Source organism: Carettochelys insculpta, chromosome 11, assembly GCF_033958435.1.
Source record: "Carettochelys insculpta isolate YL-2023 chromosome 11, ASM3395843v1, whole genome shotgun sequence".
Classification (NCBI taxonomy): domain Eukaryota; kingdom Metazoa; phylum Chordata; order Testudines; family Carettochelyidae; genus Carettochelys; species Carettochelys insculpta.
Genome location: NC_134147.1, coordinates 3,837,455 through 3,851,833, shown reverse-complemented (window position 1 = coordinate 3,851,833; position 14,379 = coordinate 3,837,455). Strand labels below are relative to the sequence as shown.

The following is a 14,379-nucleotide window of genomic DNA, read 5'->3' as shown; positions in this document are numbered from 1 at the left end:
ACTGTATTCCACGGTGTTTCTTATTTATAAATATACAATTGCTGTTAATCAGTTCCTGTTGGGCAGCTGTTGAAGCATTTAAAATGCTATATAAGTTAGAGATCATTATTTTGAATTTTGAATGCTCTGCTGATGTAAATTGAAATATCATAAAACCATAGGGCTGGAAGAGACTTCGGGAAGCCTTCAAGAGTAGCCCCCTGCACAAAGCATGATCAACCCTAACTAAACCATCCCAGCCAGAACTTTTTCAAGCTGGAATTTAAAATCCTCTAGGGATGGAGATTTCACCACCTCTCTAGGTAACACATTCCAGTGCTTCACCACCCTCCTAGTGGAATAGTTTTTCCTAATATCCAACCTAGACCTCCCCCACTGTAACTTGATAGCATCTCTCCTTGTTCTACCATCCATCGCTACTGAGAACAGCCTCTCTCCATGCTCTTTGAAAAAAAAAACCCGTCAGGAAGTGAAGGCTGCTATAAAATCTCTTCTCATTCTTCTCTTTTGCAAACTAAATACATCCAAATCCCTCAGCCCCTCCTCAGAAGTCATGTGCTCCAGCCCCCTAAGAATTTTGATTGCCTTCCCCTGGACCTTCTCCAGTACATCCACATCCTATCTGTACTGGGGGACCCAGAACTGGACACAACACTCCAAGTGTGGCCTCACCAATGCCAGGTAAAGGGAAGTAATAACTTTTCTAGATATGCTCTAAATGCTCCTCCTAATTCACCCCAATATGCATTTAGTTTTCTTGGCTACCAGGGCACACTGTTGACTCATATCCAGCCTCTCATCCACTGTAATTCCCAGGTCCTTTTGTGCTACATTGCTATTTTGCCAGACGGTCCCTGGCTTGTAACAATACTTGGGATTCTTCCGTGCCAAAGCAGGACCCTGCACTTGTCATTGTTGAACCTCATCAGAATTCTTTTGTCCCCACCTTCCAATTTGTCTAGGTCACTCTGGACCCTATCCTTACCCTCCAACGTATCTACCTGTTCCCCTAACTTAGTGATATCTCCATTGATTTCACCAAGCTTTGTTGACTTGTTCCAATTGAGAATATGGCCTTACATGTTTTAGTTAAATGATAAGGCTGAGGCTGATGTGGCAAACATATGTCTGCCCTACAGCGGTCCTTTGAAAGAAGTTCTTCCGGAAGATCTCTTCCAAAAAAACTTCTTTCGATAGAGAGCATCCACACAGCCACTGCCCTTTTGAAAGAAAGGGCCAAGGATCAAAAAATCCAGCACCGTGAGGACGGCTCTTTTGAAAAAAAGGCCCCTAGGGTGTACACATGTTTCTTTCCCGAAACATCTTTCAGAAAAAGGTGCTCTTCCTCATATGGGAGATGAAGAGGGCTGCCAGAAAAAGTGCTGCATTCTTTTGATTTAATTTTGAAAGAACCTATTTTGCGTGTAGACGCTCCATGGGATTTTTTTGAAAGATCCATGGCTTTTTCAAAAAAAAATCACTAGTGTAGATGTAGCCATACAGAAATTTGCTCTGTTGGTGGAGAGACACATAGAAAGAGTGACACCTCACCTTAGATGCTGGTTCCTCCTGAGTTGTTTAAAAATTGGAAAATCCTATTCCTCCACTGATTATGGCCACTAGCTAGCTGTTGTGTTACTTCAGGTGATGCTAGATTATTCAGTGTCTTTTGGCCCAGTTTTCTGTTAATTCTTGCTTAATTTTCCTCACTTTCTCTTTTCTCCTTCAGGTACTCAGTCCCATTTCAATACTTATATAGGATGCTTCCCCTCTTCCAAATAGTACATATGTCCCAGGCAGCTGACCCTTCTTTTTTGATGATATTTTCTAATGTGCTCTGCTCTGTATACTCCCGTACTCTTATATTTGTAATTTTGTCTTCCCATGGAATACGCAGTACCTTCCTCCTCCATCTTCAATAGGAAGTCTGCTGTCTCTTTTATTAGCTATTTATTGGCCGTGCCTCTGCTCTGTGCCGGAACATGCTCAGTACAATTGTATGGTGTAATCTGATCTATCATTTGATGTGAAGATCTAGTCAACCAAATTTGGTCATCTTTCCAAAAGGGACGTTTGCTTTTTCTAATCTTGTGTGACTATGTTTCTCACAGCAGCTTTTGAATGACATCACCCACATTTAGGTAGCAGAACATTTTTATCTGTTCAATTTCTTTTACATCCATGTACACCTTTGCATCTGTTATCCAGTTTCCTATTTTCATAATTTTGGTTTTTATCTGCATTTATTTTTTAGTCCAAATTTTGATGCTTCCTGTTCTACTTCTGATAGAAGGGCAGTCATTCCATTCAACTTCATACTTAGGGCTGGTCTATAATACAGCAGTAAAACAATCTAAGTTAATCTATTTCGTTTATGTGACTAATGTAACCAAAGTTGGCATTGTTAGATTCACTTACTGCAGGGTCTATGTTGCGTTGTGTTGATGGGAAACATTCTCCCACCGAGTTCCCTTGTGTGTCTCGGTGAGGTGCAGTACACAAATGAACAACAATGCTCTCTCCATTGGACTTAGTGTGTCTTCACCAAACGTGGTAAATTGACATAACTACCTCGATGGCAGCAGTGCCAATTTAGCTGGTGATGTAAATGTGGCCTCAGTAAAGTAATGCTGTTAGCAAAGATAACTAGTAACTTTTCTAACTAAGTTCTACTAATCCATTTTACATCATCCATAGTGTCTACCTTGGTGTTGTCTGCTTCACCACCCAGTCTATTGCTAATGCAAAGAGGACTGCTGATAACACACCCCCTTGTCTAATTCCAATCACAATATTGAACAATTCAACCAATCTTACTGTGCATCTGCATCCATCATATAAACTCTTTATAATGTTGATCAGCTTATCTGTTGTATCGTAGCTTCTAACAACATTAAGGTTGCATCTACACTCGCTGGCTACTTCGAAGTAGCTGGCACAACGTCGAAATAGCATGCGTCGCGTTGACACACGCCGAGTGCTATTTCGATGTTGAAATCAACGTTAGGCGGTGAGACGTCGAAATCGCTATTCCCATCCGAAGATGGGAATAGTGCCCTACTTCAATGTTCAACGTCGAAGTAGGGCATGTGTAGACGATCCGCATCCTGCTACTTCAAAATAGCGGGGTCCTCCATGGTGGCCATCTGCTGGGGGGTTGAGAGACACTCTGTCCAGCCCCTGCGGGGCTCTGTGGTCACCGTGTGCAGCAGCCCTTAGCCCAGGGCTTCTGGCTGCTGCTGCTGCAGCTGGGGGTCCATGCTGCATGCACAGGGTCTGCAACCGGTTGTCGGCTCTGTGGATCTTGTGCTGTGCAGGGCAAGTGTGTCTGGGAGGGGCCCTTTAAGGGAGTGGTTTGGGGCTTTGCTGGCCCCTTATTCCGACAGGGAGTGCTTGTGTGTGTGGATGCTCCACATTTCCTTCCGGGGCAGCTCCTTTCGATGTTCCCTGTTGCTACTTTGACGTTGAACGTCGATGGCACCAGCCCTGGAGGACGTGTAGATGATATGCGTCGAAGAAGCCTATTTCGATGTCCTTACTTTGACATAGGCTCCTTCGAAGTAGTGTGCTAGTGTAGACGTAGCCTAAGAGAGGTAGTACTTTATTATAGTAGTGACAAAGAACCAACCATTGTTGTAAGCACTGTACAAATACACAGTAATAGAGGGTCCCTGTCACAAAGAGTTTACAGTCTAAATAAACAAGACAGACACAAGATTGGAGAAGAAAGTATCATACAAAAGCTGCATGAACCATGTAATGGCAGCAAACATCTTGTAAGTTCCATGACTATATTGTGTGGTTACTTGGAAGGAGACAAGCTAGGTATAGAGGTCAGGAAGGCAAGTGAGGGTGACAGGGAAAGGTGGAAAGAGGAGTAGGTGTGGACTGAAGCTAAGGTGAAGAGACTGCATAGGGCTGAGAGGGTTGGAGTTAGAACCATACAACTCTACAGATGCCCATATTATTTATGTGGACCATTTTTCCAGATCAGGTGCACATACACATTTAGTATCCTTGCAGGGCTCTTGTTGAAGCAAACAGCCAATTGGCATAGGGCACAGAAAACCCAATCAAAGTTATATTAAGTTATCTGAATGTCTTGTGGTCCCTCGTTTGGCTGCTTTTGCTCCTTCTGACTGGTTTCTCTGTACCATTTAACCTGGTGCAGTGGGAGGAGTGAGGGGAAGGGTGGCTCGAGTCCTAATACTCCCAGAGTGTTCTGTTATGTTATAATCTCATAGACTCTAAGTTCAGAAAGGACCATCATGATCCTGTCATCTGACCTCCTGCACTTTGCAGGCCAGACATCCTCACCCACTCACTCCTGTAGTAGACCTCTAACTTCTGGGTGACTTACTGAAGTCCTCAAATGATTAGCTGAAGACTTCACATTACAGAGAATCCAAAATTTACACTAATTTAAATCTGCAAGTGACGTGCCCCAGGCTGTAGGTAACTCCCAAAGTCTCTGCCAGTCTGACCTGGGCTTGAGCATGCGGGCAAGAACCACTAGCCAGACATCTGGGAAAGAATTCTTTGCAGTAAGTCAGAGCCCTCGCCATCTGGTATCCCATCACTAGTTGTTAAAGACATTTGCTGCTAGCAATCACAGACCTGCTATTTACTATTATTATCAATCTCATCAGACCATCCCCTCCATAAATGTATCAATCTCCACCCTGAAGCCATTTAGGTTTTTTGATCCTACTGTTTCCTTTGGAGGCTGTTCCAGACCATCACTTCTCTGATGGTTAGAAACCTTTGTCTAATTTCAAGCTTAAACTTGTTGATGGCCAGTTTATATACATTTGTTCTTGTGTCCACATTGAAATATAACTTAAATAGCTTTTCTCCCTCCCTAGTAGTTATCCCTCCCATGTAGTTCTAGAGAGCAATTGTATCTCCTTCCAGCCTTCTTTTGATTACGCTAAATAAGCCAAGATCTTTGGGTTTCCTCTTATAAAGTTTTCCATTCTTCAGATCATCCTAATAGCAATTCCCAGCACCCATTTCAGTTTTGAATTCATTCTGTTCTGTTCCTTCAAAGTAAATATTTCAATTTGACAGAGAAGTTCAAAACATTTAAAGGGGAAGTCTGCTTCATCTCAAAAAAACAAAATAACCGAAAAATGTATTATTCAGTTAAACACTATAACAGATTCTTTCAGCTATCCTTTTTCTATATCATTTTAAGATGCACGGGTTAGTCGGAGCTTCCATATTAAAAAACAAAACCAAAAAATAAACTGGGTTACTGTTTTCCTTGGGAGAGAGGAGTAACAAAAGCAAAATCATTTTTCTTGGAAGTTATATTTGCAGAGTCTTGAGACGTTCTTTTTTCTGCTTTAAGATATATGATTTAGACAGAACTCCCAGATTTCTTTGCAAGTGTCTTGCCATTGCATGGACTTGTATTTTATCTTTTGTATAGCTGTATTTCACATAAACCTTGGAGTGTCCCTGCCAGGGGAACATATGGTCCTTTCTCCAGCTGTTTATCACCTGTTCGGTATTTCTCCCAACTGTTCTATCTCCTGTTATGACTAGGGGATTTAGAAGGTTTCTATGATTCTCCTAAATGAAATAGATTTGTACAGTTTTTGTTCCTCCGTGTTCTGAGAATGTATAGGTTAGTCAAGAATATCCTGAAGTTTTTTAGTCTCCAAGAGTGGGAATCCACCCTGGTATCTTTAGATGATATTTATAAACCTGAGTGTTCTTTGTGTGCCGTTATTCAATTACATGAATTAGAATGTTCTGAGAGCACTGGCATTTGATCTCATAATGAGGCTGTATGGTGAGTGCTTCAGAGAGCCAAAAAAGAAAAAAAGAGAGCTCAAAGAGTTCTTCCTTGTATCACATTAGTGGGCTGGGACCCAAAAATAGGAATCTAGCCAAATGGTGCTTTCAGGAAAGCCTTTTTACAAGTAGGTAATTATCTGTTACTTCCCATTTTTCCTTCTAATCTGTTCATTAATATATATCATATACTTGACGCAAAGGTAAAACTAAGTAATAATCTGAGGAAAAAGGAAAGCAAGAAAATCTTTTTGAATGCCACTTGAGACACAGGTTCCAGAGCTATACCTTTAATCTAAAGCACAGTCTGAAATCTTCCTTCTAAAACATTACATTCCTTTACATGCAGGGTTCTCCTTCTATTTCTGTCCTTGTATTTGCAGAAGAATATAAGCCATACAGAGAAAAAAAGAGAGTAGATTTCAGTAACATCAGCATGAGATTTTCGCAAAGTGATAAAAATGACTTGCGTAGCAGTGTGATGTCTTATTCTTTGTTTTGTATTTTGTTCCAGGACTGTATCAGTTTAGGCTCAGGAGAGCCAAACAGAAGTGCATACCACTCGTTTGTCCTCTACCACAATAACAGCCCTCGTTGGGGGGAAATTATCAAGCTACCCATCCCCATAGACAGGTTTCGTGGGTCTCACCTCCGCTTTGAGTTCAGGCATTGCTCCAGTGAGTGCAACATAATTCTTTATCCAAAACAAATCTACAAATGTTGATTTCTTTCCATTACAAGTTTAGGATTAGCAAGCCATGTCACTGGAAGAGGAGAAGAAGGTACTTTAAAGTACATTATAAGTACAATATTAAGGATCCAGGTGTTATCAAGAGTTGTTAGGAATGGAAAGAGTCTAGATTAGAACATGCACTTCAGGACAACAGACTCAACCTAAATTTACTCTCATGTTGTCTTCCTGGTGTGTTCTTTGATATACTGTCTTGACAAGTTGTGCGCACAATTCATTCTGGTCAACACAATCTTGATAAAGGCTTGTCTGATTTACATTTGTAGAGACTAATTTTGTGGGCAGTAGCATAAACCATTACAAAATAGTGTGTGCGCTGGGCGGAGTTGGAGGGGGGGCTGTTTAAAAATTAATCCTGATGTGGCTTTCATGCCTTGGTTGTTAGAAATACAGAGAGGTTGAAAAGTGAGTGTGTGGTATAGAGAGAGGGGAAAAAATAGACATACATACTTGCAGTGTTTGCAGAAACATTTCTCTGTGTTCTTTTGTTTTCTATTGCAGCTAAAGACAAAGGAGAAAAAAAGCTTTTTGGCTTTGCATTCACTCCTCTGATGAGGGATGATGGCACTACCCTATCAGATGATATCCATGAACTTTATGTTTACAAGGTATAGTAGCTCACAACACTTCTGACACATATAGCTAAGTTTCATTTTCAGGTACAATTGACTTTTCCCCCTCAAATTATAGTGTTTCTAAATTCAGTCTCACCACAAATTGAACCTCTCAGGTCTGGCACGCTCTTGTCCAGCAACATCTGTAATCTAGCATGACTTTAGTAAGCTGAATGACCATGTATCATGGGTGTGATCAAGTTTTCTGCAGTTCCATAAAGTTTCTTTAAGCCACCAGTCCAGGTTCTTAGTGTTCTGTGCTGTTACTTAGCTGTAGTTTACCCCAAATGTCTTCTAAGAGCCCAGTAAAAAGTTGAAGTGTTGGTAATACTGCTAGACAATATTGGCCTCCCACGGTTTGGCAAATTCTCTCATTCAGCACCAGTCAGATCCCAAGGGTGCCGGACTAGAGTGGTTCAACCTGTAGTATTCATAACCATCCAAGAATGCAATGATGGTATCTCATTACTGTAAACTATAATGCTATGAAAGTATGCTGTTATAAACTGGATCATAGTAATGGGAGACGCCTGTTCAGCAATACTCTAGGGATATGTCTACACTACAGAGATGGTTTGAAACAAGCCCTTCCAGAAGACCTCTTCCAAAAGAACTTCTTTGAAAAGAGTTCATCGACGCACAAAAAAACGGATTGAAAGAGTGATCTGCTCTTTCAAAAGAAATTGTCCACATAGCCCCCACTATTTTGAAAGAACAGGCCAGGATTCAAAAAATCAGCTCCCACGAGGACTGCTCTTTTGAAAAAAAGGGCCTGTGGAGTGTCTACACATGTTTCAAAAGAAGCTTTGGAAAGGGTATGCTCTTCCTGAAATGGGAAAGGAGGAGTGATTTCAAAAGGAGTGCCACATTCTTTCGATTTACTTTCGAAAGACCGCTTTTTGTGTGTAGACACACCATAGGATCTTTCAAAAGAGCTCTTTGAAAGAACTTGCTAGTGTAGATGCAGCCAAGAGTAATTTTGTCCTTTCCAGGTTACCCCAGTATTCCCTTTCAGTTTTTAGATGTAGCTCTCAGACAGACACATTACATACATCTTAAATGTCTTCAAAAGTTCTGAATGTATCTGTCAGTGGGAGACTACCCCTTAATCAAAGGTGACAGTGTACTGGACCAGAGTATGGCAATGTGTGTAGATTCTCTGTGCACTCAGAGGATTGTGAAATGAGATTCTGCCTTATGACCATGGCTTCTAGGTGCTGTGGAAATCCAAACAATTCCGAGTATTATTAGGCAGGTGCTAGCTTGTGTGGAGTAAAGTTAATCAAGTGGGTAAAATGTAGTTTCTTTTCTCTATCTGCAGTGTGATGAGAACAGCACATTTAATAACCATGCTTTGTACCTGGGACTGCCCTGCTGCAAAGAGGACTATAATGGCTGCCCTAACATCCCATCTAGCCTCATTTTCCAGCGTAGCACCAAAGAGACCTTCTCGATCTCCACACAGCTCTCCTCCACCAAACTCACCCAGAATGGTACCATAACTATCCCTTCCAAAAACAAAGCCACTGAAACATGTTCTGTTTTTTCACTATAATGTTCTTCTATTTTTTTGTTTTGGTTCAATATTAACCATACTTATATTTTATAAGCTCTGTTGCTACTGAAATAAGTATATTAATTTGTAACAGACAGAACATAGATATATGCAAATTAAGGTACAAAGGCAAGGGTAAGATATTGTTAATTCTGATTACGTTCAGGAGAATAATAAATTTAAAATTAGCATGTTTACTCAGTTCTAAATTAGCCATGTTGGGCTTTGTACTGAAAGTTTCTATGCTGAAGACCTGGTATTGCTTACTTCAAGTCCTCAGAGGCACCAAAGTGTGAAATGTGATTGCCCACAATGCAGCACCAAGACACAGCAGAGAGAGATACGAGCTTTACTTTTTAAACACTAATAATTTCTTTGGCGATAGTATTTGTGTCTGGTGTATACTCTTCAGGTTTTCTCTTTCCTAGGGTTGGCTTTCTTCCTGCCTTACTTATTTATAAATTCTGGCTGGTTCTGAGTGTCTTTAAAATCCAGAAGCTTGATTTGTTATAAAAAAGATGCTTGAACTGCTAGTATTTTGGAGGCTTCACTTAAACTTTATTTCATGTTTTAGTCTTTCATCAGATTGTATGAAAAGCAGGAGTGAGACCACAGACGAGATCCAAATATACATTGGAAACAAACATTTATTTTTTGTAGTGCCCAGTCTTGTCCTCTGTGATTGTCATAATGATTTGGAAATTTAGTATCCTGGTCAAGTTAATGTACTGCCTGCAGAAGACATTCTTCAGTGTGCTTGTGCTTTGCAGTATGTCAGAGTGCATGTTCCTTATCTCGTTTTGCAGTGGACTTGCTTGCCCTCTTAAAATGGAAGGCTTATCCAGACCGTGTCATGGACATCTTAGGAAGACTGAGACATGTCAATGGGGAGGAAATTGTTAAGGTACTGAGTCAAGTAATGGTGATTATTACTGATGGCAAAAATATTTTATAGTAATAGAGTGTTTGAGAAAGAAAACCAGAACAGTCTATTTTTAGAGCCCAGGTAATATAACTGTTATCTGAGGTGTTATGTACCTAGAGTTTTTATGGGGGTTCATTTTATGTTGTATATATTTTTTCAATGTATATCTAAGAACAAAATCATGTTTCTGTTCTATTCTTCAACCAAAAAAGTTAGATTGAGGTAATGTTGAACATTAGACATTAATACATAGCAGCATTAGAATGCTGTAGGGTTTTTTAATACAGTACATTTGAAAAGAGAATTTAGATAGTTCAATAAAATGCATGAAATCTAGAACTTTGAAACTGGATGATTCAAAAATCCTAAGCACCAGAAAATCCAGAAACACTCAGTAAATCTACCTTATCCCTGCCAACTATAGCTTCCTTTTTGAATAATTGTCCCAAAGGGGCTCCACTTTACACGTACGCATATACAGGCACTTTAGATCAGACATTTTCATCAGCAGTGTCCTCCTGTCCATGCCTGTTCCCTCCGCATCCTCATTGTCTGGACAGCTTGCATATGAGTGAGAAGTGGGCCCATTGCAGCTTCAGCTTCAGTTCCTTTTCAACCACCTGTACTTAGAGAGGGAATGTTGTGGTGTGTGCTAGTTTAGTATGCCTAGCTGACCATTTTTCTTTTCTTTAATATTTTATTTTATTATTTTCTATTGTTGTTTCTTCTTGGTGCAGATTGTGCTTTTGGAAATTTCTCCACCCCAGTCTGTCACAAGAAGGGCCTCTGTCCTTGGACCTTTTTAACTGCATCCTGTCAGTACCATGGTACCCATATGCTCTTGCATGCTGCCCAGTTTCTCTGCATCTGTGCACTAAAAGGCAACCACTGGTTCCACTCAAAATCCAGTGCTAACACTACCACCAGAACTGATATGACCAATTGTGTCAATACTCCTAGCTCTCTCATTAGATAGAGGTGGGCAACATCTCTTTGGACTCAAACATTTCTCTCCAGGATTCCACCATATTTCCATTCCAACCTCCCTCTCCATTTGTGTACTGTGAGGATGAGATCCCTAGAACATGCTAACTTCCAACCTGACAGCTGTGGCAGAAGCACCTTTAGGCCTTGTCTGCACTTTCCTGCACTGTTGATCTACCTATTGTGGCAACTTGCATGATGTAAAGTTGATGGGGACTCCTGCTACTCCTCTAATTTTCGTGGAGTATTGACTTCAACAGGAGCGAGCATGGAGATCAATTTATCTTGACTACAGTAGACATGATAAATCAGTGGCCAGGCTGGAGATGGATGGCAGGAGAGCAATCGTTACTTGTTCAGTTCACTCACACTGGGGCACCTGGTTTTGGCCACTGTCAGCAGACAGGATACTGGGTTAGATGGAGCTTAGGTCTGACCCAGTGTGGCCATTCTTATGTTGATCAGTCACTGCCACATCAATCCCCCACATAATGGAGACTAAGCCTTAGGGTCCCATACCTTTACATGATAGGCTTCTACAATGGGCTTTCTGGAACCCTTGGGTTCCCATTGCTAACTAATTTTGTAGAGTGTTCTCACAGAAGAGGAACAAGCACTGGGACCCTATTCTCCAGAAGATCCATGTAAGCTAAGAGTACAAAAGGAGGCATTACATTTCAAGAAATCTTCTTCCTCTTGTGGTGGCAGTTGGGCCACTTTCCCCCGTCCTACATTGTAGAACTAATGAAGAGGGTATTTGAGAGTTCGCACATTCCCCTGGAGCAGGGGTCAGCAACCAAAATATGAAGAAGAAGAATTTTTTTTTCAAATGCAATAGAAACTCAATAATTCAGGAGACACAATGCATGTGAATATGAGATGGTCCTTAATAAATAATGTCAAACCATATTTTTGTAACCCCTGTTTTAAGAACAGCACACACACAATGACTTGTAATGCAATGCATGTTTACTGCAGGACATTTGTACATATTTTGTTTCCTCACACCTTACCTGTGTGTGTTCGTTCCACTGTCTTCCTGACTTTCACTCCTGAACCTACTTTACTTATGCCAATTTTACTTCATGTTTAATTTGTTTTCTTTCTTTAAATGTGTGTTGCCCTTCACAGCAGGAATGCCACAAGCTTCCTTGTCAAAATCAAAAATTTATTAGCAACACGATTAAAACACAAATACAGTATCCTATCCGCAACATACTGCATATATTAAAACAGGAGTTATCCAACTTTTTGAGTTCACATATTGTTTGCTATTTAAACAGGAGTTGTTCATTGTTGGGCTTTTAGACATTTTCCATTTATTTAAAATAAATAGGTTTGGTTTTTTTTTTTACTTTGCAATAGTAGGCTGTGTCTACACATGCCCCCTCCTTTTGGAGGGGGCATGCTAATGAGGCAGTTCAGAAGATGCTAATGAAGCTCTGACAAAAGGAGGAGGCATGTGTAGACACAGTCATAGTGTTATGAGCCACAAAGAAGTCTTTACGAGCTGCATGCGATTCGGGAGCTGCAGGTTGCAGACCTCTGATCTAGCTGGTCCTATTTATTGAAAGATGAGTTGGAATTTTATAGTTAAATTGTAGCACAGATATGTGATTAAAACAACAAAACCCAGAATCTCTGTCCTATAAAATATAACTATTTTGTACTTATTGTGTCTTGAAACATTTCCTTTATATTGGGAATCAATGGCTGTACTTACATCACATGTAGAATGGTATCTCTCATGCTTGTAGGACTGTAGAAGGGTGAATAGTTTTGTCAGTGTTAGGCAACATTGTTGATCTGCCCACAAACAGTTAAAGACAAACACTATGTAAATTAAATGAAAGTAGTTTGTAATAACATCATTTTTATATTTTCTGTTATTTTCTTTTCTAACTATTTCTTGTGAAGGGAGGCATTCTTGGCAATTTTTCTTACACATGGGAGGGGTGAATGTTAAGAGATCTGGTCCTGCAGAATGGTAGTAAAGGCATAGGAATGTAGCAGTAGGCACCTGAGAATAAAAGCACTCTTCTTGAATGTAAGCAGGGTTTGTATATTTAAACCCTGTCTCCTTATGCCATTTCAGTTTTTGCAAGACATTCTGGACACATTGTTTGTGATTTTGGATGACAACACAGAAAAGTATGGCCTGTTAGTGTTTCAGTCTTTGGTAAGTAACCCCACTCCTGTTAAATTAGCACTTTTCTTTCCTTGGCAATCAGTGTTTCCCATGTTCGTATTACCTTACCATTGTGTCTTGTTGCCATAAAATGTATGAGAGATTCAATTGGAGTACACTTGATTTTTTGTGATATTATTAGGTACAAGGAGCAGGATAATCATAGCCAAAGTAGGAGAGAAGGATTGTATCTTTCAGTACAAGAACTAGAAATCAGATCAGCACTTCTGTCCTCTGCATATATATTTAAAAAAAAAAAGCATTGCATCTGATTCTTTCTAGCCTGTTTAGCTTTATTTTATCATTGGTGACATGCAGTCTGCTCTATTCTTTCTTCCACAGGTGTTCATCATAAATCTGCTACGTGACAGCAAATATTTCCATTTTCGACCTGTTATGGATATGTACATTCAGAAACACTTCGCAGGAGCACTGGCTTACAAGTAGGTTGTGTTTTGTCATCACTACATACAATACGGTAACTTTCTCTGATTTTGAGCACCAGAGTCACAACTTTTACACCAGCAGAATACATTTGGTATTTGAAAGCAAACATTCTGGAGAAAATTTTATTGCATGACCTCTAAATGTAACTGCAGAGAAAAACTGCTAAATCTCATTCCAGTCCTAGTCCTGGTCTTAGCAGGCATGGGGTAGGAATACTTTGAAGTGAGGAAGATCTTTATGTCACTTAGCAGTAGCTGATTAAGGATCTGTGTTGATGGGGTCACAAGCATCCACCCTTCCTGTACTACTAGAAGGTTGCTGGCTACTTGAGGCCTGAATGAAATTTAAACAAGGAACATGGAAATGATTCTGACATTTCTTATCACGAATGCATCCATTGGCATAAAACCCATGGGCTCCACTTTAGGGAGACAAGTAATCTATTTTCTGATTTTTTTTTCTTCCTATGGCCAGTTCCAAAGAAGCAGACACATGTTCAGATTAGATCAAGGTATTCTGTTCTTGGAGATTAAAGACAGAATGTTCTTTTCAGAAGAGAATTATGGCTTGTCTCCACTGAGGTGGGGGTGACTTTCAGAAAAAATCCTTTTTTCTGGAAAACAAACAAACAAAAACCAACCCAAAGCATTCACACAGCCAAGCAGGATAATTTGAGATGAGAGGACTCTTCCCTCAAAATAATGTCTCTGTGAACAACTTTTGCCTGCCTCCCCCATGTTCAGTGTTGAAAAGGAATGTGTTTGAAGAAAGCACAGCTATTATTGGCTCATGTGAAGACTCTTTTTGCAATGCTGTGGCTGTGTGAATGTGATTTTCCAGCATTAGTTATTTAGACATTAGAACGTCAAAATAAGTAATGTTGGAAAAAAAAAACCTGCAGTGTCAACATAGCCTTAGAAACTTAATTCTCATTAATACCTGAAGAGGAGTGACCCTTCTTTTCCAGTATATCACAATTAAATGTTACTTCATGAGTCAGATTTAAAAAATAATAGCAATTATCAGCCAGGGTTTTATTTTATTTTTCTTCCAGATTGCTTGTGCATAATATAGTGTCTCCAAAATTGGGTCAAAATAATGTAAAATTAATGT

The 14,379-nt window shown here is 40.0% G+C and overlaps 1 protein-coding gene across 1 annotated transcript in view; it reads left to right on the top strand.

Annotated features, from left to right (window-relative positions):
* DOCK3 (dedicator of cytokinesis 3) overlaps positions 1–14,379 on the top strand; it is a 428,244-nt gene that overhangs the window by 289,837 nt on the left and 124,028 nt on the right. The window contains exons 16-21 of the mRNA XM_075006205.1: positions 6,317–6,479; positions 7,055–7,161; positions 8,489–8,660; positions 9,529–9,626; positions 12,727–12,810; positions 13,162–13,262. Coding sequence (XP_074862306.1) covers positions 6,317–6,479; positions 7,055–7,161; positions 8,489–8,660; positions 9,529–9,626; positions 12,727–12,810; positions 13,162–13,262 — 725 coding nt within the window. The remainder of the gene's footprint in view (positions 1–6,316; positions 6,480–7,054; positions 7,162–8,488; positions 8,661–9,528; positions 9,627–12,726; positions 12,811–13,161; positions 13,263–14,379) is intronic.